Source organism: Stigmatopora nigra, chromosome 6 (genome assembly GCF_051989575.1).
Source record: "Stigmatopora nigra isolate UIUO_SnigA chromosome 6, RoL_Snig_1.1, whole genome shotgun sequence".
Taxonomy (NCBI): Eukaryota; Metazoa; Chordata; class Actinopteri; order Syngnathiformes; family Syngnathidae; genus Stigmatopora; species Stigmatopora nigra.
In genome coordinates this window covers 5,708,431-5,733,015 of record NC_135513.1, presented here as the reverse complement: position 1 = coordinate 5,733,015, position 24,585 = coordinate 5,708,431, and the positions used below count along the sequence as shown (strand labels likewise).

General features: G+C 38.8%; 2 protein-coding genes across 18 annotated transcripts in view; one reads left to right on the top strand and one right to left on the bottom strand.

The window, feature by feature from the left end:
* The window catches only part of LOC144198011 (multiple PDZ domain protein), a 34,075-nt gene extending 12,769 nt beyond the window's left edge, over positions 1–21,306 (bottom strand). For 3 of the 7 annotated variants that reach the window (XM_077718791.1, XM_077718794.1, XM_077718795.1), the window contains exons 1-21: positions 21,036–21,244; positions 20,026–20,115; positions 18,639–18,805; positions 17,486–17,704; positions 17,224–17,292; positions 16,798–16,920; positions 16,423–16,506; positions 16,247–16,351; positions 15,779–15,881; positions 15,596–15,687; positions 13,192–13,405; positions 12,739–12,813; positions 12,131–12,210; positions 11,632–11,778; positions 10,230–10,667; positions 9,452–9,661; positions 7,991–8,152; positions 5,608–5,731; positions 3,428–3,626; positions 2,113–2,358; positions 631–792 (exon numbers count right to left, since the gene is read on the bottom strand). In XM_077718791.1, the coding sequence (XP_077574917.1) occupies positions 631–792; positions 2,113–2,358; positions 3,428–3,626; positions 5,608–5,731; positions 7,991–8,152; positions 9,452–9,661; positions 10,230–10,667; positions 11,632–11,778; positions 12,131–12,210; positions 12,739–12,813; positions 13,192–13,405; positions 15,596–15,687; positions 15,779–15,881; positions 16,247–16,351; positions 16,423–16,506; positions 16,798–16,920; positions 17,224–17,292; positions 17,486–17,704; positions 18,639–18,805; positions 20,026–20,041 (3,035 nt within the window). In that variant the 5' untranslated portion in view covers positions 20,042–20,115; positions 21,036–21,244. The other 4 variants (XM_077718792.1, XM_077718796.1, XM_077718793.1 and 1 more) reach the window with 4 other exon arrangements.
* Positions 21,307–22,429: 1,123 nt separating this feature from the next.
* The window catches only part of adgrl3.1 (adhesion G protein-coupled receptor L3.1), a 100,669-nt gene continuing 98,513 nt past the window's right edge, over positions 22,430–24,585 (top strand). For 8 of the 11 annotated variants that reach the window (XM_077718097.1, XM_077718107.1, XM_077718098.1 and 5 more), the window contains exon 1: positions 22,431–22,942. The gene's annotated coding sequence lies outside the window, so the exon portion shown is untranslated. Of the gene's footprint in view, positions 22,943–24,585 lie in introns of all 11 variants that reach the window. The other 3 variants (XM_077718105.1, XM_077718104.1, XM_077718100.1) reach the window with 1 other exon arrangement.

Here is a 24,585-nt window from a genome sequence, read left to right as displayed (position 1 = left end):
ATGAAACAAGAACAATTACTGTAAAGTTCCCTGTTGTTGTGCTATTATCGTTGTAAATGCTTGAGGAAACCAGAGGTCATGTTTTTGGCAAACATTAATTTAAATCCCTTTTAAGGACTTGATAAAACACTGAAGCACTTTTCAAACCTTGAAAAGACGGTAGTAAAAATAAAATAAATGCTGCATATGTGGAAATGCTTTGAATAAATTTCTCCTTCCTTCCTCGTGGAGGCCTGCTTGGCTTGAAGCTGTACAGTAAATATTCATAGGAGAGAAAATTAATCCAGCTCTATTTATTTCCTTTCCTTGAGCATGCTGTATTCGCTGCCTTTGAGTGAGTCTTACAGATTAAGTCAAAACAATAGAATGTTATACCTGCCGAGACGAGACTCACAAAGCGTCTCTTTGCATACAGTGCAGCTTATGTGATTTATCCAAGTGGGTTGCATTCATAAATACTATAAGAGCGTGAGATGTGTTTAGTCTGCAGTGTGCTTTGAACATAACCCAGGGATGCCAATGGACGAAGGCATGAGGGATGATTATATCAAAATAAAAATACTCAAAGAAATACAATAAAATGGCTTCAGAATGCATGCTAGCGAGAAGATGCCTTACAGATTCACTGACCTTCTAGGCTGATCCCAACTAACAGGAATGCGAGAGTATAGATCTTCTGCCTCGTTTCCATCCAACTTTACCAGCATTTGACTTTCAACACCATTTTCCTTTTTTTCCTCTCCATCATCTGGTTCTTCCTCTGCTTTTTTGTTAATTTTTGGTATCTGAGGACTGAGAAGAAAACACACTGGTAGTTTTATGTGCTCAAAAGTTAATTAATTACATATAATTTTACCAAACCCTCAGAACATATCGAAACTAATTAATTTTTAATCTTAATGAATAGATTAATTCAAGTTTAATAATCGCTCAACAGTCCTATTTCCAAATTTGGTTGATTTGATGTATTCTCACATCAATACCAACGGTCATTGTTACGTGATAATTAAGAATTCATGTAGAAAAAATATGTAAAACAATGGCACTGTTGAATTAACTCAGTACTTTGATGGGAAGTGCATTTTAGATTCAATTTTCAGCCAGCAAGGTCACAACGAGGTAGTTTATTCGGCTGTGAAACCGATTTTTCCCCCCTAGATTTATTTAATGGTGCAGGGCTGTTTTGAGGTGAGTAATAGTGTTGCTATTTGCAAACCAGTTTGCTTACATTGAAGGCGATAGTTCCAATAAAAACCAAAAAGAGGGCAATGCAAATGAGAGAAGGTTTTGGACAGGTTAAAATCTGGAAGGAGAGGGGAAACGGGGAGAAAGGAGGCCACAGAAAGTAAGCCCCAAAAAACAGATCGAAAAAGTGTAGGAACAAAGTATTGAAAGAAGGCTGAGGCTGCAGAGAAAAATTGGAACGAGGAAGGGGTGGTAAGGTGGTGTGGGTGTCTGATGGAGAGAGAGGACGAGTCAGGGAGACAGTGAAAGCAGGGACAGACAGAAGCGAAACAATTCATTTTCGCTGACAGTCAGCAATGAGATCCATAAGCGAACAGCTAAATATAACTCAAGAGATTCAACATGCAGGACAGAGAAAGTAAGAGGGAATGAGAGCGTGTAGCAGAGAAAGAGAGAGAGCGGGATAGAACAAGAAAGCGAGAGCGAGAGAGTGAGAGTGAGAGAGAACAAGAAAGCGAGAGCGAGAGAGTGAGAGCGAGAGAGAAAACCTTACACTGCACACCAGTCACAAAGGATGGACGGAAAAAAATATGGATTTGAAACTGTCAACCAGCATATTCATGAATAGGGGATAATTAAAGCATCAGATAATAACTCAGAGCATTAGCGCGACTGAGGATACTGGAAAAAAAGATGTGTGATATGTTACACTCATAAATTCCTAAGGTGAACACATTATAGAATTTACATTCGCCATAATGTATAGCTGCACATTTCATAGTCTCTCTGCAGCAAACATATCAATACATGATAGAACAGCAGCCTTGTGGCCCAATAAAGTTATAAAGCTGAGACAGGTTTATCTTGCACTAGGTCGGCATTAGGTGAGCATGAATAATAGGTAGGGAGCAGTGGAGCTTACATTACCTCGGGTCTGGAGCAGGAGTCACACTAGAGACTATGCCTGTGTCTTCTAATGGGGAGTATGTTTTGCCTGGGGCCAGATCTGGACAAGGAGCCTTATACTGGGAAGAGTATCTGGCTACTAAATGATCTGATGATGGGGAAGGTGGCGTAGGGGAGGATGGTGAGTCTTCGAGGATGCATGCCAATGGGGGCAAACAAAGTCGGGTTCGGTGCTCATTAATCCGATTTGCTGGCACATAATTTATACTAGGAGTGAAGGATAAGATGGAAATATTAAACAGTCACAAGTAGTAACATACAATAAATCTCCTTATGTGCATAAAATACATGTGATTGCAACTAGAAAGAGAGTTAAAAGACACTGTCATGTTTGTTTTCATGTGGAAAAACAAGAAAAAAATCCTACTACCTTGTTTTCATTAGAGCAAAGGCCTTTTACAGATATGACAATTTGCTGTTCGCAGTTTTACCTTCTCTCTGAATTGTAATAGTGTACTTTATGTAATAATTATAATAACACTGACTAGTTGTGTGTACCAACATGTTTTAATGTTATTTATCTCCAGTGTCAAGGACACATCAAAGGCTACCCCCCATTTTCATCCCCTTTGCCAGTAAACATGCTGTTCAGATTGGATAAATGAGCCAAATTCCTGCTTCCACTCATGATGGCAGATTGTATATGTGGCTACTAAACGGTTGTGACTGAGCCATGAGGACAGTCTGGCTTGTCTCAACAGAGGCACTTTTTTTTTATAGTGACAAGCCCCTCACCCTTGTACGCCTGCTTTACTGAAACACTCATCTGCTTTCAGTCCCAGCTAAGTTTTTCTACAGCGCTGTCAGGAGGAGGCAGTGTGAGCATGTGTGCCGAACTTCCATGTGCATCTATAGTGTCGCTATTTAAATGGGTCTTTTATTCCAAAGAGCGGTGTTCAAGGTGAGATGAGAGATGAATTATTCAAAGATTTTTGCTCATAGCAGCAAAGAGGAGTTTTGGGAGGTTAGACCGTTGAAAGGCTGCACGTGTGTGTACAAGCAAGCGTGTTTAAGGGAAATGGAAAGAAGAAATGAGTGAGTGGGTGTTTTGCAGGGCAACAGTGCAATAGGGATGAGGTACATCTTCAATCAAAAGCACAAAACCTGCAATTGCCAGCAAATATGTAACAAATAAGCCTGAAATACTGAAAACAAATATATATATAAAATACCAGTATGATTTTTTTGTTAATTCTGTACTCTTGAATTAATTTGATTCAATGGACATCTGTAAAACATTTTGGTGATAATTCTGTGAAAGTGATTAATGTCATACCTGAGCTCTGGCCCAAGGACAGAGTGTCTACGCAGCATTGACCTGGCCATAGCATTGGTCAAGTTGGATGTACCTTCGCCGTTGATTGCCAAGATTGCATCACCTACACCGAGTCTGCCATCTTGACTGACAGAACCCTCTGGGGCTACACTGCGCACCAGTATGCCTGAGCCATCCTTGATTGCACTCACGGACATCCCTGCCAATGCGCATGTGCACAAAGACACACAAACAAACACACACACACACACAGGTGACCATAGGACACTAAGGCAGCTTTCAACAAATGCCAAAGTGACAGACAGTTGACCAAACAGACACATGAGAGTGGCATAATAAGCATAATCAAGACAGACACAAGGCAGATTAGCACACAAACACAGCTACGCATGCTTGACACTCACACCACATCACCCTAGCTTTCTACGTCAAGAACACCGACGCACACACCAACAGGGGTCATAGGTGAGAGGTGACCATAGGGGTAACACATGCTGGTTCGCACAAACACTTGACTGCGGCTTTCACGTTCTTGTGTAGTAGGGTGATTACAAAAGTGGGCAAATGACATGCACAAACAGAAAGGCACAAACTGTCTAAAGAAGGGCATATCCACCACACTATGGTCGTACATAATTTGAAGCTGGTCAAAGAAATGACTGCTTATTTTGATCAAATAAATATTTTATTTCTTTACATTCAAATTACAATACAATCATAGTGCATGGGATTACAATGAACAGCTAGTAAAGCTGATAGGACAAAACAGAAGAGACATTTAAAAGACATGGCGAGTAGATGACTACATGATAATGATTTCATAATCTCAATGAGGTGAAACACTGACACAGTTTGGACATCATTGCTGTACCTCCGGAAATTAAACTGCTGTTTAAATGTAACTACTTGTGAGTGGCTTCAACCAAACGCTATTACAATTAGGTTTACACAACTATCAGTATTAATGAACTTTGTCATCTTTAATGAGGAAGATGTTATTTCGTGTCCATCAAAATATCACCTTTAACGATTCCCTCAAAGCCACCATACAAGATATACGTCAAGCACATTTGTATTGTACACCTATTCTCCAACAATTATTAAGAAGACAATGCTAAGTAACAAGTTCTTATGTAAATGTCTCCTAATTGCAGCATATATCACATAAATAAGTATTGTATCATAAAAGGAGCCACTATACGCAAACCCTAAAGTTGCTCTATTATATATAAATATATATATACCATGGTACCTCTACTTACAAACATCTCTAAATACAAAATATTCAGGTTAGGAAAAGCTTCAATGGGGAAATTTACCAAATGTAAAATCTCAAAAATTTGAAACATCCTCTTCTCGCATCTTAAATAAGTGATGACAGCTGCTTGTTAGGTGATGAATTGATCATGGACATTTCAAATGTGTGCTGCAATTATATGCTTCATATTCAATGCAACCCCCGCTCCTCCCATGTATGACTTCTTGGGAGATAAACTGAAATAAATAAGCTAAGAAAAGAATTGCAATAAAATGGCAATTGGGATTTTTTTTTTGCCGTGTCGGATGCCCTTACTCCTTATTTTGGATTAAAAATTATATGAATACAATGTGGTCATGGTGAGTCACAGTATATATGTGGAATTATATACTTAACAAAAAAACTATTTTTTGACTTTGTATGTATTTATTATTATTTATTTTATAGTATCATGGTACTGGCATTTCTACTTCAAAAGATTTGCTCAAAGTAGTACTTAAATAATTTGGCACTGTAACTTAAAGGCTGGTGATTTTGACAATTTGTGTGTACTCTTTTTTTAGAGAGTACCTATTCAAAAACGGTTTAAATGCTGGAACCGGTTTATATACTAACTGAGTTTGAAAAAATCCAAAGGATAGCCAACCATATCGAAGATGCCCACTTATTTTGTGTGTATGTTTTGTGTGTCACTATAAATAAACTATAAATAATTAGCTGTTTTGCTGTCCCCAAATAACCAAAATATTCAACTAATTGTCTTCTCCCAAGTATACTATGCTATACAATATAAAAACCTCAAAACTTCACCATTACTCTTCATGGCAATCATCATCACCACTGCCTATTATCCCCATTATAGCCATGCCTGCAATGTACACACACCAAGATACCATCACCATTAGCAAGACAGAGGACATACCAAGGCTACGGTTGCCCCGGACAACTGTGATTGTCTTCTCAAAGCTGGTGCGTGGGGGCAGAGGAGGGGCAGGTTCCATGTTGTTGTCTTCCTTGATGCCAAAATGCAGATGTGGCTGGATTTCCTGGGAGGATATACACACAAAGATAACATTCAGATATCAAAATATAAATGAACTTTTCTTCTTCCAATGAAAAAGAAATATATTCTGCAACCTTGAAATAGAGTGATTGATGAATCATGAGAAAATCATGAGAGAAAATGGGCTATATATCATCTTAAGAAATAGGGTTTTAAAGTAAAATATAAATGTTAAAATAACTTCAAAATTACAAAACAAATGTAAAATTTGCATTTCACTCAGTTTTCAATTATGCATTTTATTTAAATTTGTTATCATTGCCCCTTTGAATGCCAACTGCCACTTATCTATTTTAAAATGACTCCTTCATTTATTAGATTCCTGCAGTTTAGTTGTGTATTTGTACTTTTTATTCATTTAAAAGTTATAGTATATTTTATATTTTCATTGATGGTCTCCTTAAGTTCAGGATAAATAGTAATAAAAATTCAGACATCACATTTTTTCTTCTGAAAGATGTGCAGAAAACAATGCACATTCATACATTTTAAAAGGATAAATACGGTATGAACCAACTGCAGACTGAGAGAAACAGTCAGAAACATTCTGTCTCCTCCTTTAGAATTCTCTTCTGGCTGGGATGGTTCAAACGACCAAGATTGACAAAGAAATATAATAATCTCAATAGCATCAATACTAGCAAGTGCCTGTAGTATGATTGACAGTTGACAGGGACACGCCTAGAGATTTCTAACACAGATAGAAAAAGCTTTTTTTCCACCCTTTTTAAAGACTTATTATTGTCTACTGTTATTGCAGGCAAATTGTTGGCTTCAAGATTTAAACTTCAACAGTGTCCTCAGAAGCACAGGAAGCACAGCATGGGAAAGATAATTTAAAAAGTAATAACTTGCAGGGTGAAGGCCTCGGGAATGCTTCTAGGAGGCAGCACATCAACAATGGTAGACTACTTGGGTCCCCGTGGATTGAAAGAAAGGTTCAGTGAGGAGAAATTCTTTGAACCTTCACAGGCAGCACTGATGTTCAGATGCTACCTTTGCAACATCTTTGATGAGAAACCTCAGTGTGTGCAGCTAGCTACGTGCGAGAGACAAGGTTAGATCATGTTCTTATGCTACACCGGATGCCATCATTGTCCAGGAGGCATTCACTGAGAACAACAGACAATCGCAGGCAATTAAGAAAAGTCCAGCACAAAAGGCTGCCACATTAGATAAACAAGTCTGACGAGGACCACTTTCTCCACACGTGAGCGGTGATACCTTGCCATGTATAACTTTTAACTTCATAGTCATGGTATTCTACTTTTAGACGTGTAATGAGTACTTCTTTTATGTAATAATGCTAGGCCAGAATACATGATAGAGTGAAATGCCTGAACATATAATAGACCAAGATGGCGAAATGATTAAGGGTGTAAATTACCAATGACATGACATTGATTCTTTGGACAACAGTATTGATTCAGATCAATGGATCGTTACACCCCTACAAATGACCAGTATAACAACCTCTGTTGTGTAGTTTTTGTTGTAATTTACAGTATTGCCAAACTGCACTACATTTTAATATAATGTCATACCTGTCAACATATACATTTTCTCCGTATTTTATATGTCTATTACCAGTATTTTGGCACGTTGCATTCGCACTTTTTTTTTTTAAATCACTTATTAAGGGAATTGCAATCATAAATAAGAGGAGCAATTGGCTGAGAACAAGGAGATGGACAACCATGCACACTCACACCAATACCTAAGGGCAATTTAGAGTGTTAGCACGCTGTAGGCAGACGTTGAATCCAACGTCCATAGTGGACAACATGTACGACAGTGCAGTACATTGCCAGACTGCCTCAAATACAGTGTGCTCCAGGTAAATGCCAGAGCCCGTCCGAAGTGGGATCGTTGCTGTCAGCAGAGTTTGAGTGCGATCGTCTGGCCTAAAGCCCCCTTTCAGGGTAATTTTTAAATCTTTTCCAGGATCATACCAGGGAGTTCATGATTCATGTGCCTTTGACATTTGTTAATCAGGTAATTGTTTCTTGAGTGTGCATAACATAATTTTAAGTTGTTATTTGGTGTGTTTAAATATGTAATTATTTAAATATTTTAATACTTATATGAAAGCAGTGCTTATGGGCACCATGTAGTTTCCAAAGAACACACATTCAATCACTGGCTGTTCTAAGAAATAGAATGGCTATCAAAAATCACCCACTGGCTTTTCTAAGAAATAGATTATCTATCTATCTAAAATGTATGTATACATGTTTCTTACCAAGTTGTTGTAATATGGATGGAAGTTGTTATCCGCCACGTTGCAAGTGTTGGCCTCGGCTGCATCCGCTAGCAGGCTGACCTGAGTGTGGCTATCGCTGTCATCGCAAGAACCTCGCAGGCTCCTCTCCAAGATGGGCGTCAGGCCACCACAAAGTTCCAACTGACAAAATACAATTACCAATAGCAGCTTGTTACAATTACAAAGTATACGCCACGTAAAGTTGAGAGATGGCAGTAAATTAGATATCAGTCACTCCTCCTCTGGCCTCTCTATTTCTAGTGTGGCTGAGCTATGTGCTCACCTTGGAGGGGCATTAAATATTCAGACAGCCTGTAACTGGACCCGGTGGTCCTTGTTACTAAGCCACAGTCCACAACAAAAGAGAGTTCTTGAGAGTACATTCAGTAATTAGCTAGTCTTGGATAATAAAACGTCACATACTTAACGTGAGTCATTCAGCCAATTATATTTTCAATATATATCACGTTGGGTTACGCCAGAAATGTCCAAGTCATGCAGTGAATTTAGCCACATCTTTAGTTCAGTCATGGAATACAATGTCTTCAATTATGTGTGCATATTTTGAATCAGTTGTAAATAACTTCTAAGTTCATTAACTATTTCAATATGCCAAACATTAAGTCACGCAATTTCAAAATTAATCCATTGGTACATATTTGTCAGATGTCTTTGTATTTCATAATTTAATTCATTTACGACAGCAAATATATTTTTCATATGTTCAATCGGGCATGTTGCATGTTTTTTTTTTTTTTTAGCTTGTCTTGATGCTTGTTTGTTTGCCAAGGGCAAACATGCAGTAGTTACTTTCAGCCCTCAACAACACATCAATCAAAAATTAATCCATAAATTAAAGTATGTGTGACATGTTAAAGTGTATAACATATGTCTATGCAAATGTCAATAATGCAAAGCCAATATCTCTGTAAATAAATCAGGTTTTTTTCAATGTAAATCCTGTATCTTTTAAATTGAACATAAAGTGAGTTGTACTGATGGATTTTCTTTCAGGGACATAGGTTAATATTAAATGTTATATTAAACATTTCTGATGAGCTATATATGCATAAAACCAGTTTAAAATTCAATTAACCTAAGATTGAACTTTAAGACTAATTTATTTTAATATTATATATTAAGTATTATAGAGAAATGTGCGATCTAGGAGGCTGTGGCGCCAATCTTCAGTACATATTACCAAGAAACATACAAGTGGAACAAAGAGGGTGCCTAAAACAGCAGCATGAGTTTACAGTGGACAAATTGCCCGATAGGCATTATATCCAAATGATTTCCATTTCATGTGAAGCGTATACAGGCCACTACTGCCTTTCTAAAGAACTAGGAAAACACTTGAAAATGAATATGTTTGCCTTGAGGCGCTGTTTACATCTGATCTGTAATTTGTTCAAATAGACATGAATTTTCCAAATTTACCGGCAGTGGCTTAGAAACACCAATGTGCACAGGGCCATAGCCAGTGGACTTCAGCACATGCACAGCATAATCCAGACTCGAGCCTTCCAGATTGGTTTCATTGACAAACATGAGGCGATCTCCCGGGAGAAGGCGGCCATCTCTCTCAGCCACACCGCCCGGCACCAAGGAGCGAATTACCAGGACTGTTTTAGTGGCATCCTCTGGATCCTGCCAAACAAGCATATAGACAAAGTCACACATGAACAATTTCTACACACACATTAGACAAACGTCTAGTAGTTAATATGTCAACATCTCAAGACAGACAATTTATCTGTTATTTACACAAACATTCACAAAAATATTCATTTTAATTTTCAAGAGGAAATGTACCAGTTGGACTGACATGGTTTTGAACCCAGGACCCCAAAGCTGTGAGGCTGACACGCTAACCAGTCAAGCCGCCAGGGTACAGGGAAATGTACCTATTTTTTGTTATTTTATTTGTCAAACCCATCTTGAGAATAGCTATCTAGAGCTGTATTGTTTTGCTCATGATTTTTAACAAGTAGTATGGATTGTGTGGGTGGCAACACTGGAAAATTGGCGAAATATAAAAACAATAGTTCATTTTTATATTAGTTATCTGCACAGTATATTCCTTCACATAGAAAATAAACTTTCTCCCAGAGTCTTTTTAGATTGCTGGACACACATTTTTCTTCACTGATTGGTGAGGCTGCCGTTTATTCCAGTCTGACTTATTTTCAGAAAGGTTGAGGTTCTTGTCTATTACCTGATAGTCTAGGATGCTGAAGCCCAATCCTGAATCGCCTTTCTCCAGCTCTACCACCTGTGCTTCTCTCTCCCACATTGCAAGTGGGGGAGACATGGGGGGCACACCACGCTTTGTGATGTCCTCAGCTGTAGGACAGGGAATAACGCAGCCCTGGTCTAACTGAGAAAAGGGAAAATAAATGTTGATCCTGCAGCAGGAAAAAGAATTGAAAAGCAGTTGCAGACACATCAGGCCTTCCCTGCCATTCACCTTGTCATTGAACTCAGCCAGTAGCTCTTTCAGGGTAAGGTGGCAATCCTCCTCTTCTTCTTCATCACTGTCAGGAATAGCAGGGGGCACAATGCGGGAGCAAACCAGGTAAACACACATGGGCAGCTCCTTGAGGATGTTGACCACCTCTTTGTGTGTCTCTCCAATAAGTGGGATACCATTCACCTGCAATGGAGTTTACATATAATGCATGTTACAGAAAGACACATCTGCCACAAATAAATGAAAATAATAAACTTACTTTATAACAAAATATACTTCATGATATATTTAGTCAAGATAAAAATGATGACGAGGTGTACAGTGTGCAACAATGACTTCAAAATTACCCATTATGGCGGAATTAATGAATACAAAAGACATGTTGAGGTAAGCTAAATTACCTCCATTTTTTTCGGTTTTGTTTGAGAATGTTATAAAACGAAGCAAAATGTAATAATATGTTTTGAGTCTAATACAAACTCAAATCAAAATCAATGTTTTGTCCATTTTGGGATGTCTGTAATACTTTGGGTCGGTGAGTAGTTTCTCTTTTTAATATTCAAATAGACTTAGAAATTGAGGGGTTAGTTTGGGAATTGGGAGAAAAAAAATCAACTTTGCTATGGTGGAATTCTGAGGTGAGGATCAAAGCCTTGCAATGTGACAGAGATTTAGAGTGGAAGAGTACAGCAAAGGTCCACAAATGGCTGCAAAATTCACTTGGATACTTGCCAAAATTTGACAAGCTTTCCTCACGAATGACGAGTAATGTGTGTGAGTTCATGATTCTTGCTTATGGCAGCTGTGGGAGTGCAAACTCTGCCCCCTTAAGAGCAGAAATGCCGGGCACACTGACATCCAGCTTCTTGTTAATGCTACTGGTTTCTTACTTGATGCTACTCTCAAATGGTGATCTAAATGAAATGTTCAGGATCATATTTAAAAAAATGTTAATATTATACACTCTTAAAGAAATGCCCCCCAATTGAGTTTGATACAGACAACTAATTGGTTTCAATCACGGTTTGCTTCGTGCATACAGTAGAAGGAGGCAAGTTAACCACCCATTCACCCTATTGCTTTTCCTGTTAAAAGAACAACACAAAAATCCCAACCCTTAGCCTATTGACAAGTTCAGGATCCTCACCTCTAGGATCTGGTCCCCAGTGAAAATCTTGCCACTTTGGCCAATTGGGCCTTCTGGTAAAACAGAGCACAAGTAATGGTGTCCAGCCCGTGCCTCTAGACTGATGCCCAAGCCACTTGTCTCACTGAAACGCTCCAGCTGGCAAACCTAAAACAGGAAGAGTAAAAATATCACCTCTTTCCAACACGGGAGTCCTTGAGTTAAGTATGAATATGAACTTAACACATTTTCCTGGAATGTAGAAAATGTATTCCATCAATGATAATGCAACCATTCATTTAATTAGTGGAAACGACAGACTTTCTCACCTGCACCTTAAAAACTTATAGAGGATTCATACTATTGTAAACACATGTGGTGGTTGCCTAAAACCATGCAATTCTTGAGGTATTAATATACATTTGTTGCCATTTGATGCTTAAGCTTTAAGTCACATGAAGTCATAACCAAAATGACGATTCAAGCAATGTATGATATAAATATTAACAAAAGTACATACTATAACTTCGAATCGGGGTCCAACTGCACATTGCCACCTCATCCTTAGATCTTCTTCCTCTGCCAGTGTCAGTCGTACTGCTGGGGTCAAAGACATCCCCCCAACGCCACACATACACATACAATTAACAGCCAAATATGATCATAGGCCTGTAGCATTTATTCCCGCTAGGCTAGAAAACATATTCATTATCTGTACTGTATATTAAAAGAGAAAACTACCTGACCTTGGAGCAATGATGTTCGTATAAAAAGCCACTAAAAAGTGCATTAATCAAAGCCGCATCTTCGCATCAAATCAATGTTTTCCTGTATTTGATCTTTGAATGCTTCATACTAATCAAAGCTCCTTTAAAAAGAACTCCCCAATCAAATCATAAGAAATCTCTCTATAAAGACACATATGCAGGAAAGCTAAGAGGCAAATCATCTGGAAAGAGCTGAATAAGTTGGATAAACACATGATTGCACATCACTATAAATAGACTCTCATCAAAGAGCATGCTTTTGCCGCTACATTGCTCTTCCACAAGCCTACTTAAGAGTATCAGAGTGAGTCTCATCATCCACTTGCAGACTGCAGTGCAGCATAAGGAAAGGGGAGCTTACCGTTTCTTGAATCATGTCGGGGCCGTCTGTTGGCGTATGCAACACGCCGGGAGATTTCACGCAGTGAGCATATTCCTGGGAGGAAGCAAAGATTTTAACAAACATGCGTCTCAACTCACTATGAATAATGTCAATGTTACAGTTACTGGGACACCAATACAATTTAATGAAATGCATTGCAAGTGCTAAAACACATACTGAGTCAACAAATATCTCTCTGACTGGGAGAATCAAAAGTGAGTCATATTATCCAGGCAAAGACAGAGTTTTCGCAAAATGTCAATAGATTGTAAATGTTCAATAACAGTATGTGGTCTTCTTTCTTTATAGAAACTGAAAAAGGAAGCTAGAAATGTCTATGAATATCATTTAGGCCAAGGAGCCTCATCATAAAAACCAAAAGATAATGTGGAAAAATAAATCGAGTTTGTTATGCTTATTCCAACATCTAACCTGTCTCATGAATCTTGTTTAGGCCCACTCTATAGGGATTGCCCTCGTGGAAGCTGTGGGAGTGTCTGAGGGGTTCCAGTGGAGGAACTGGGGGCAAGATGTGACTAAGACAGACAGTCTTTCTCAGCAGCCTCAGTCTGACTACAGGGCCTGTCCTTCTCAACACCTCCATTGCACGCTGCTCACTGCAGCCCTGCAGGCTCACACCATCCACCTGGGAAAGTGACACGGAGAAGGGAGCATGACAGAGATTAAGGAAGAGTCAAGGAAATGCTGCCAAGAAATCGAAGCCGTACAGCAATGGTTTCCACAAACCAGTACTGGATATTGAGGTAGCATAAAAATACAAATGAGGAAGCTGGCAGTGAGTCTATTGAAAATGAACTGGTATCATGATCAGCAAGTTCCAACCTTTATATTTTATTCTTGAATTGGTCACATTCAGGTAAAAATCCTTCCTAATGAAGCTACTGCTGTTTCTACAGCTTGTGCCACTTATAGTGGTACACACTTCAAAAACTGGAGACAGAAAGGGGGTTAATTTAAGAGCAGTTAGTACTCTTGATCCTTTTTTTTGCATCCCATTTCTTAAAAAATTTAAACCATTCCTCATACTCCTCATTGGTTACCTTAACTCACACACCATTCAACCTACTGCATGACTCATTAGATTTTTGAGTCAACGTATAAATATTTTATACTTCCTCTTTGAATTTGTGAGTTGTCACACAAAGGAAAACAGTCTAAAACACACTCCAGTCTAACACAGGTCCTTAACAGGACTGATAATTAGCGAAATAATTATCAAATCATTTAATTTTTTCTGTTTCTTGTCCATTGAAGGACATCCAGAATATTATGTGAAAATGTGGAACTTTCTCCTAACAGACCCAAGTATCTCAAGAAATATGCTACACACAGGAGATTGAATCTGCATTTTCCCCACTTAGAAATGCTTCCAGAGTACCTTAACAAAAGCTCTGAAATTGCTCAATCACGCTGCACAAAGCTGGAATGACTAAAGTACAATTAACCTCCATTTATCACAATTTAAGCACATTTTAAGTGGTATTTGTGGGGGCCAGACTCTATAAACCTTTGTTAACATGACAACCAGGCATATATTGCAAGGTTTGTGACCGTGTGAGGAAATTTTATACTGCCAACCAAATTTTGTGTCATGAGAGATTGAAAGCAACCTGTGAATGTAAGTCACTTGCTTGTATGATTTAACACTCATACATAATCCCTCTAGTCTAATTTTTCTGCATAAATGGGGAAATGAATTGCACTTGTACAAAGGCATCACTATGTGATTTAATTATTGCCAAGATATAATTCATTCCAGGTCAAGACACATTTTTCAGAAGTGGCAGCGAACAAAACGTTTACTTGGTTCTATAATTTTTCAGTCACACATGGGTCAGCAAGAACTCCAGAGACCTAATTATGTGTATACAAACAGTTGAAAAGTCAATTTCCCAGAACATATCCCTTTTGGGGCTTTTAGCTTGTCCACACGGTTTTCCTCCTGGTCTGTAAATAGCACCAAACTGAAGTTGGGACCTTATGCAAACCTTGAACTTAAAAATAAACAAGAAAATTTGAGCTAAGATATTAATACCATGTGGGACAGGCTGCCATGAGAGCTATTTGTTAGAGATGTTTATTGTTATTGCCATTTGTTCCCAGACTTTCTAGTTTTCTGCATGTAATCATGCGGCAAAAATAGCATTTTCTAGCAATACAAAATGTCAGGGTCAGAAAAGCAGAAACAACAGGCTTACTATATTTACAAAAAGATGTCACTGTGAGGGGTAAAGCCCTGGAATTTGTCCTCAAATTCCAAGGCACTTTCACAGCAGAAAAGGTGCAATTTACTATAATGGCTCTCAAAGGTTTGTGATTTCAATTTCTAGTTTGGAAACAGACATTTAGTTTATCAGTCCCAAAAGCAACGGTGAAACTAAATATTAGTTGCCTGCGTCATTTTCCAACTCTACATTATTCACACTATCTTAACCAACCTGGTACAGCCCTACTGTAAATCATTATCTCTCTGATTAGCTTTTAGTATATTTTATAGCAAATGGACTGTGACTGAGCACCACCAATCATAGTGGACCTTCAATGGTAAAACAATTTAAGATATATTTTTTGTTTGTGTTGTTCTTGTCAACAAAGTCACAGAAATGTCATTCATATCAAAAATGTGCACGGCTGTGATTTTATCCCCACCCATGTTAGGCAGTTTTAGGCTGCCCGTTTTGGACTGGGACAAACTCCTGCACCCCAGCAACCCTCGTGAGGATAAGTGGCTCAGAAAATAAATGAATGGATGTTTATTCTTCAACAAGCACATAAACAGTCCAAACCATTTCAAATGATTTTTATTCATACTTACAGACAAGATGATATCGCCAATATGAATGTGTCCATCCTGGTCAACACTGCTCCCTTTTAAAATACTTTTCACTGTCACACCAGCACTGTACACTAAGGAGGAAGAACAAAAATGATGCTCATCACAACTCCACCTTTCCCCCCTCAATTTAGTTTATAAAATGTATGAAACATTCTTTATTACTTGAGTTTAGGTCACCAATATAGCTGGAAATGGTGAATCCCAATCCCCAACTGTTTTTAGTAAACTGCACACTGAATTCATAGTCATCATTTAAGTCATAAACCTGGTGAGAAACACACAGAAAACATTGTTTATACCACAATTTACACCTTCCCAATTTATTAAGAATAATTACACATTGATAGTATATATTTAACATTTGAGGGGTAAGATCATGGTCATTGCTGTGCAGTTAAAACAGCCCAGCTCTATTTATGACTTGTGTTGGTAATAGTTCATTCTTGTTTTCTAAACAAGTACACACCAATTCAAGGTATGTAAAGATTAATGTATTAATGATTACAAAAATATATATTTTTTAAAAAATCACAGGAACTGAACCATTGCTTGAACACTACAACCTCTAGAATGTTGTCTTTTACAATGATATTTTTTTTATTTTGAGTACAATTTGCAATTGTAACAGACCTCGCCATCCAAGGACTCCTGGCTGAGGACAGGAGAGAAAATGTTGTCCTTGTTGATATCCCTGGCGATGAGTAGTTTTACCTTGCTACTAGCATTTCTCAGCACCTGGGCCAGGAGGGCAATGAATATTAATGGACCCCACATCTATCTATCCATCCATCCGTCCATTATCTCACCTGTGCAACCTGCTCACTGTTCATGCCAGCCAAATCGGTATCTCCAATGCGCAAGATTTGGTCCCCACTGCGCAGGCGTTTATCCTTGGTATGCCAACATATAATCAGAAGACATTTTTATGTTAACTCATTAAGAGTGCTCAATGGGAGGGTAGCGAGGTGTTGGGAGCCAATGTGAGAGCAAGTCTATCATGCTAATTTAAAAATAAAATACAAGAAGTGTGTTTACATTTGAGGAATGTTAGATTTTTTTTTTTTTGGGGGGGGGGGGATTTTGCATTACTTCTTACAAAGTTCAGTACAATGTTAGATTAACATTGATTTTCTCATTGTCTGACCAAATTGCACATTTTAAGCAATTTTTCAATCACGCACCTTTCCAGCTGCTCCACCAGGCAGTATTGTTTTGACCATGACTCCTGTACTTCGTCCTCCTATGATGCCAAAGCCGAGCCCTTTCCCATCATTAGTTAATTCTATGATTTCCAGGTGTCGCCTCTAATGAATTAAAAAAAAAAAAGAACAGCCTAGTCAAGACAAAACGTCCCACGAAATTAGATATGATCTTGCACCATCCTCCAGGACACTACCGACTTTCATATCCTCCCTTACTACAGCCATCAATGCTCCCCTGTTGTTGTATAAACATTCCCAAATTGGTCCATAGTTCGGCAATTCTGTGATTGACGCAGCGACCAAAATACATTATCACATATACGAGTTACAACTGAGCACCACAATTGAAGCTGATATACACAACTTCTAATAGAAAGCCAATAAGAAAAAAACAGATGTGTATACCTCATGGGCAATTGCTGACAGATTCCTCCCCATGGACATAGTTCGGGAAATCCGAGGTGGTGTGCAGTACTAAAGGAAAGGCATATAAACGAAATTGACATCGTGCAAGTCGAGCAGAATCACAAAATTTAATACTCAGCAATGCTTGTGTCATATTCACTAAAAAAAAATTAGCATTTTGAAAGGCAATATATGTGCCTTGAGAATAAATTGCTGCACTTTTTAAAAATAATCTCATGCTTACGATTTATATTTGAGATACCTGTGATTCAATGGGCATGCAGTTTTCTGCGTAGAGATCTGGAAAGGACAAGTCCTGTGAGTCCAGAGAAGAAAGACTTCCGTCTCTATGGAAGGACTTAGGTCTTTGGTTCTCCATGGCCCAGGTGTAGGAGTCACTGTGGCTGAGTGCCTTGGAATCCATCGACACACCTTGGCACTTGCCATAGCTCATTGACACTGATTTGGAAAGACCCTTGGCCTGGAAAATTTGGAAATAGGAGGCAAACAATGATTAAGGTTGCTGTGATAAGGCAAACCCAAATAAACACAAGCATTGATGTTGGTGATTATATGCCATTATTCATTAGGTTCAATATTAATTTTCTTATGAAATGTTTACTCTGCGATGTCTCAATACCCAAGTCAATGACACTAAGCTAATCAACAACCATTTAGTTATTGCAGCAGAGGTATCAAAGAGCCAGACAGAAACATATTAACATAAAACTATCTGTGATGGATTAAACCATAATAGCAACTAAAAGTATTGTTTTGAATCGATACATCCTTAAAGCAGCAGTATTTTTTTTTCTTCTTTACAATGTGAATTTTAAATGGTGGTGGAGATATGATAATGTTCTTTCTTGGTCAAGGCTATAATAAACAATAATAGGAATAATATTAATAATAATATGAAGAAGCAATAGCAGATTGTAGAGAGAGTAGTCAAGATGAAAGCTCTCAATGACTCCTGAACAGTAACTGGAAGACGCAATAATGCTTGTGTTAGCCTATTAAGACTTAATCACACTTATCAAGCCTTGATACACTGCCAAGCAACATAACACCTTGATTTTGAGTTATCTTTCACATAAACTACACAGTAAATAACCCTTTTCAAGTACTAGAGCAGTTGTATCTTGATCACGTCCGGAACACATACAACACTACACAAAAACGTGTGTATGACTCTTTGATAACTTATTGACATTACATTGTGTACAACCACTTCTTCCTTTAACCCTCTTCCTGCCTCCCTCTTGCTGTCTTCAGGCTTTAGTGGTAAGCCAAGGTAAGAAGATTACTCATCCGGTTTGCTTCCTGCATTCAGTATTTTAAGGAATGATTCCAGCTCCCTTCTTACTCATTCAATGTACACCAAACACCCACACACACTTGAGCTCATGCTGTACCTTGGCTGGGGGCTTCTGCTGAGTCTTCTGTAAGCTTAATATATGAAGGAATAGGGGGCTCCGTAGAACAGTTTTCAGCAGGCTGAGTTTTTCTTGAGCTGGAGCCTCCCCTCGCTCTTTCAATTTGGCTTGAAGTCGCTCCACAGCCTCCAAGGCACGCTGAGTATCTGCTCAGAAATTGTACGGCATTAATTTGTGTGTCATTCAGCTACAAGGTTTCTCCCGGGTGACTTTGCAGTCATCCCTGGAGCTATGGCGTGTCCTTAACACTCACAACTAGCCTAATTCTGAAAGCATAAATGGAAGCCTGTCTTTTATATTCATCAGTATTCGGCATCAGGAATTTCAAAGACGCAATTATAAAACAATCACAATATAATAAAGGAAAATAATACCACTAGAAATCTCAAGCCTTAATGGTCCCACATCCATTTGAGCTGAAAGAACTGCAGTATCTCATCTCATCTCGTTTTCTGAAGCGCTTTATCCTCACCAGAGTTGCGGGGTGGGGGTGCTGGAGCCAATCCCAGCTGATTTTAGGCCAGAGGCGGGGGACACTCTAATTGGTGGCCAGCCAAGGAGACAAAGAACCATTCACGCTCATTCTCATACCTAGGGTCAATTTAGAGTGGCTAATTAGCCAATCATGCATGTCTTTGGAATGTGAAACCGGAGTACCTGGAGAAAACCCACGCAGGCTCAGGGAGAACATGCAAACTCCACACAGGTGGATCAACCTGGATCTGAACCCAGATCTCCCACTGTGAGGCCGACCCGCTAAACCACTCAACCTACAGGCCGCCCAGAGCTGCAGTATACACTTCACTAAAGCAGATTTCAGCCATCATCCCTCAAACCATTCAATGGATGTCTGCTTTTTTGTTGTTTTTATTTCACTACAAACAATTCGTACAGTACATCAAGAAAATAATGCATCTTACAATTTTTATTCTTCATTTTGGTTGCATAAAATAACAGATGTTTTAGTCAATGGGAAAACAATTCTACACTAGTGAATTGAGTTTTTCCAATTGCAAATCCTTTTTAATACATATTGGGATTAGCGGTAATAAACGGTGACAGTGAAAGTTATTGTTGCAATTTGACTTTGGGAGTTTTAGTTTCAATAATTCTGTGAGTGTCTGTAATCATAGGAGCCTGAAAATTGCATGGGGTCATGTTTGCCTGCTGAATTTTGTGTGACAGGAGCTATTGAGCATGACACACAAATTCAGTAATTGCACACAGCAGACGCTTAAGGTGCCAGAAACTCTTCACAACAAAGTTGTCATCTTCTTTGAGTGCACTACACCAACAACATTGCCTTAAATACAGAATAGAAATATGGAGCCATCGTGTCTGGTCTAGAAGTCTTTAGTAAACTTACCAATGATCTCCATCATAGACCTGCTTGCTTGCTTTGACTTCCTGTTTCAGTTAAATGTCATTTTCTTCATTGCGCCATTGATTTTAACACCTGCAGGGGGAAAAAAGACTAATAAAAAAAATTGTTCTCACTGTATGTGTGAAAAGAGTCGCCAACATTCTCTACAACTTTCTTCTACCAATTAATTCTGACTGCATACAGAATCATCTTCCGATCATAATGAAAGAAATGGGACCAATATGTATTCCACATCTGTTCAACAACACACTTCATTTCCCTTGCCATTATCATTTTTTCTCATACAAGCGAGTGGCTTGTTAACTAATGCTCTTTAGCAGGATTTAAATCTCCAAAAGGATTTACCAGTCCCCGATGGTAATTACCTGCGACATACTGCCTCTCTATCAGTCCACTATATATTTATAATGTTGATACTCACAACATTATGTAAACTCTTGCACAATCTTATGCATATGAATAAAAGTGATCTCACGTCGCCATTAATTTGGATGCTGTCACAGACAGATATAAATTAATACGTGTCCACTTTTATTACATTTTGTAGTAATCAATTGTATCCCATTGTGTGGTGTTATTTGTTAAAAACTTTTTTAATTACACACTTTTAACATCCATCACTCAACTCAACATGTTATGAATCATTTTTGTCCTCTAAAAGCAGATTTAGCTTTTTATTATTCGTTTTTTTAAAGCTATTGTTGTATTGCTTTTAAATTGACTTGTCCATAATGAAGTGTCCATTGAATTTGTGCACAAGTGGTTTCAGTTGGCAATGACAACGTCTCATTGAAAAGCTAATTAATAGGCAACAGATAGGTTCGTCGCAGGGAATATGCCCTTCACGGTTTATTTGGAATTTATTTTCTTTTAATAAGGGTGATGCAGAGTAGACAACATCAATATGAAAATCATTTATGATCATTAAATATGCGCGTTAGGTAGTAATTTGACATGACATACAGACAGCAGAACCTCATTCTATCCATTACCGTGACGAGCAGACGATCATCGCGGCCGGCCAATAAAGCTCTGCAGACTTGATTCACTGACGCAGGGGGAAGTGCAACAGGTCCGAGATGTTACTGTGGACGCTTAAAGCCTTCTCCAAGTCGCCTGGATACGCAATACAAGTGCGTTTCCATCAGCCCCTAATAATCACGACGCATTAAATACAACCTGCTATCAAAGCGTGTTACAAATTGGCAACCTCGTTTGTGCGCCCTCGAGTGCGCATGTCGACCGATGGATGATCCTCTGTCCGGACACCCATTGGACACAACGTCATTAAGTAGAGCCACGCAGTTTAGCAAATAACACTCTCAATGCATACCTGTCAACCTCGAACCATTTGTGATCTTACCAAATTTTGTTTTCGCCCTTACATATATGTATAAATACATGGAAAATCTTACCACTTTACTTTTTTGTAAAAAATCACGAACAACAAGTGAAAATGAAAGTAAACATAAACAAGGGAACAGGAAACGGAAATCACATGGTGAAAGTGTTACAAAACGAAATGTTTATCATGATCTTTTTTTTTTAGCCAATCAGAGGCGCCGGTACATATATCACTTGGCAGACATGCGTTTCCGGGAAGAAACAATGGCGGATGGTGAAAAATGGCTAGAAAGTGCCTTAATTTATTTTTTTTTCTCAAAATCACCGTTTAGCGTACCATTTTCATGTGTACAGCGTACCAATATAAAAATGGGCTTTCAGTTGTACCAATTACGGCGAGAACGTACCAGTTGACAGGTATGTCAATGTATAGTATATATTTGTCTATTTTAGGAGGGTATAGTTGGCAAAGTTGTATTCAGGCATTTATACATATATAAATATACATATACATATATAAATAAATAAATAAAAACATAAAGGGGGGATATAATTTATATGTATATCTATATAAGATAATAGGGCAAAACATATACATTATTTTCCCCCTACTGTTGATGATGTGCTAGTTTTGTGATTTTAAAAAAAAATGCCCTAAATAGTCAAGACTGTTGTCAGCCTTTTTTTTAAATCCCATTATATTTACTAGGGTAATAACTTTATAAACTAACTTTATGCGATCATAAAGTTTATTGGGGTAAACATTGAGTTTTGCCCCAAGTTTAACCCCATTCTTTCTGCGTGTTTACACACAGTAGGTGGAGCCCTTACTCTAGACATCTCGGAGTCAGATCCACGTCCATGTTTTCCACCAGATATAGCTCACTTGGTCTCTGCACTCTTCTCGTGCTTTCTTTCCGTTTTTCTTTCTATCTTTCTGCGTGCATCCCCTTGGCAGAAATCATCACCACCTCCCCTGCGCTCCTAAAACAGCCACCCACCCATCCTTGAGCTCTCCCCCGCCCTTCTTGCCTCACAAACCTCATGTCACCGGGCTCTCATCCCTGAGCGTCCACTTGGCTCGGCCGACCCCCCCAAAAAATAATCTAACCAGGTTGTCATCACTGACCGTCTCCGACGAAGTTGACCGCACTGTTTTGGCCCTAGTGGAGAAAAGTCAAAGAAGGCGAAAAAGGCATCGGGGGGAACGATAACGTGGGATAGAGATAGAGAGGAGGGAGAACGAGAGGGAGGGAGGACGGGAGGAGACAGGCGGAAAGAAATACGCCTCTATCCTCCTCTTGCACAGACCAGCGGACTTCCATCCGTCCATCCTCCTGCGTGGCTTGGGAGAATACACACGCTACCTTCCTGCTCCTTTGCAAAGGGTTGCACACGTTTTCTTCTGCTTATTTCGCTTCTTTCGCCGTAAGAAGAACCGTAGTCGGTGAAGTCATTTCTCATCCTATCTAAGGACTGTACGAGAGCGGTTGCAATTTCGCCACTTGGTGTCCACTGACTGGATGTGTATTTACGTGCTCCTGTTGGTGACACGGTAAATCTTATTATTGCTTCCTTTCAAGACTGTATGATGATGTATCAACCTGTGTGCAGATCACCATGCCAATGGCATGGCAACCCCAGGCTTGCTCATGGGAATGTGGCCTGGAAAGGCAACACTTGACCGGTCCCACTGAATGCAGAGTGGGGGGCTAGGATGTAACCTAATGTAAAGGAGTTGTGGTGGGCTATATAGTCACCTTGTATGTAGCCTGTGATGCTGTATGGGCGTCACATTGACGTAAAATATTTATAGCTAGACGCATGCTTCAAATGAATAAATAAATAAATAAGACTATTCTGGCTGAGGACAGAGCGTGCACATTATTATTCTGTTCCGCATGTGTCCGCTTCACTGCAGAGTGCATATGCATTGCTCTAAAGCCTGTCATTTATCAAGCTTCATCATCTTCATCTTCTCTTTCCTCATCTTAGCAGGCTGTTATTTGTATATATTGGAATGCAGTAAGTCTGCTTTTTTTGGTGTGAACATCAGTCTTAAAATCTAGTCATCGCAAGCACTCTGTAATCAAAGCAGTAGCCCATCCAACAGGCCAGCGCACTAAGGGATATATGTCAATCATGCGGATTCATGAGTGAAAGCTATGACTCTTATTTACAGAGCACCCGCTCTTGGTTGCACAGTAAATGACCTTGATGAAAACTGCCTAAGGTGGCATAATATTGTTCTGTCTAGGTTGTCAACAGCAGTTAACACACAATAACAAGCTTTTATGACTATTTGTTGCAGAATTTTCAGGACTAGTTTTCATAAGAAAATAGACACTGGCAATTTTTCGATGTGCTCGAATTTTTTTTCTGTCACTGACCCTTGTGAATCATTGGCGAGATTCACTCAGCGTCGAAATGGCTCTTAGTTTGTAGTGTGCAAATTCTCACAAAGACGACGTGGATACAAGTGCTAAGGCTGGAGTTAGTGACAGTGTGTTGAGTCATCTGTCACTGCAACGGTCAAAAGGAATAAAAGTGTCAGGTGCGCAATGCTGGTGGGAAAATGGCCATTGGAGGCCATTGTGAATGTCTTTTTCTTTGGACTTGTGTTTTTTATTTATAGATTCACTTGACTGCCACTTTGGCAGCATCTGTTGTCGTGCACATTGTCTCTGAGGACATTATTATGTTGGTGTTGTTTTTGTGTAAAACATCTGGGTACAGCACATCTGTTAAAGATAATGTAATTGTACAGTGGATTGCCTTAATTCCATCATTCCTGTTTACTATTTTTTAAGGTTATTTTCTACATTTTTTCAAAGCAGCAAGTGATTCATTTCTTACTCCCACTCATTTTCATTCATTCATTGAATGACCAGTTACCATTTTGGACATGTCTTTAGTTTTCTGATTTCTACTAATCACAGAAGAAGAATTTAGCTTTTGTATGAAATCATATTGCTTTAGAACAGGTCAATGTCACATCATGTTGATATTTTGTCATCTCAGTTAAAACTAGGGCGTTTTTTGCGTAAACATGACAACAACCTAAACAATAACACCAATTCCCTCTTAAAAATAATAATAAAAAAACTACCGAAACTCATATTTTCAATATGTAATAAATCAATTGTTTCCTTGGCGAAACTGAGCCCAAACTAAATTATCTCCCAGTAAAGCTTTATT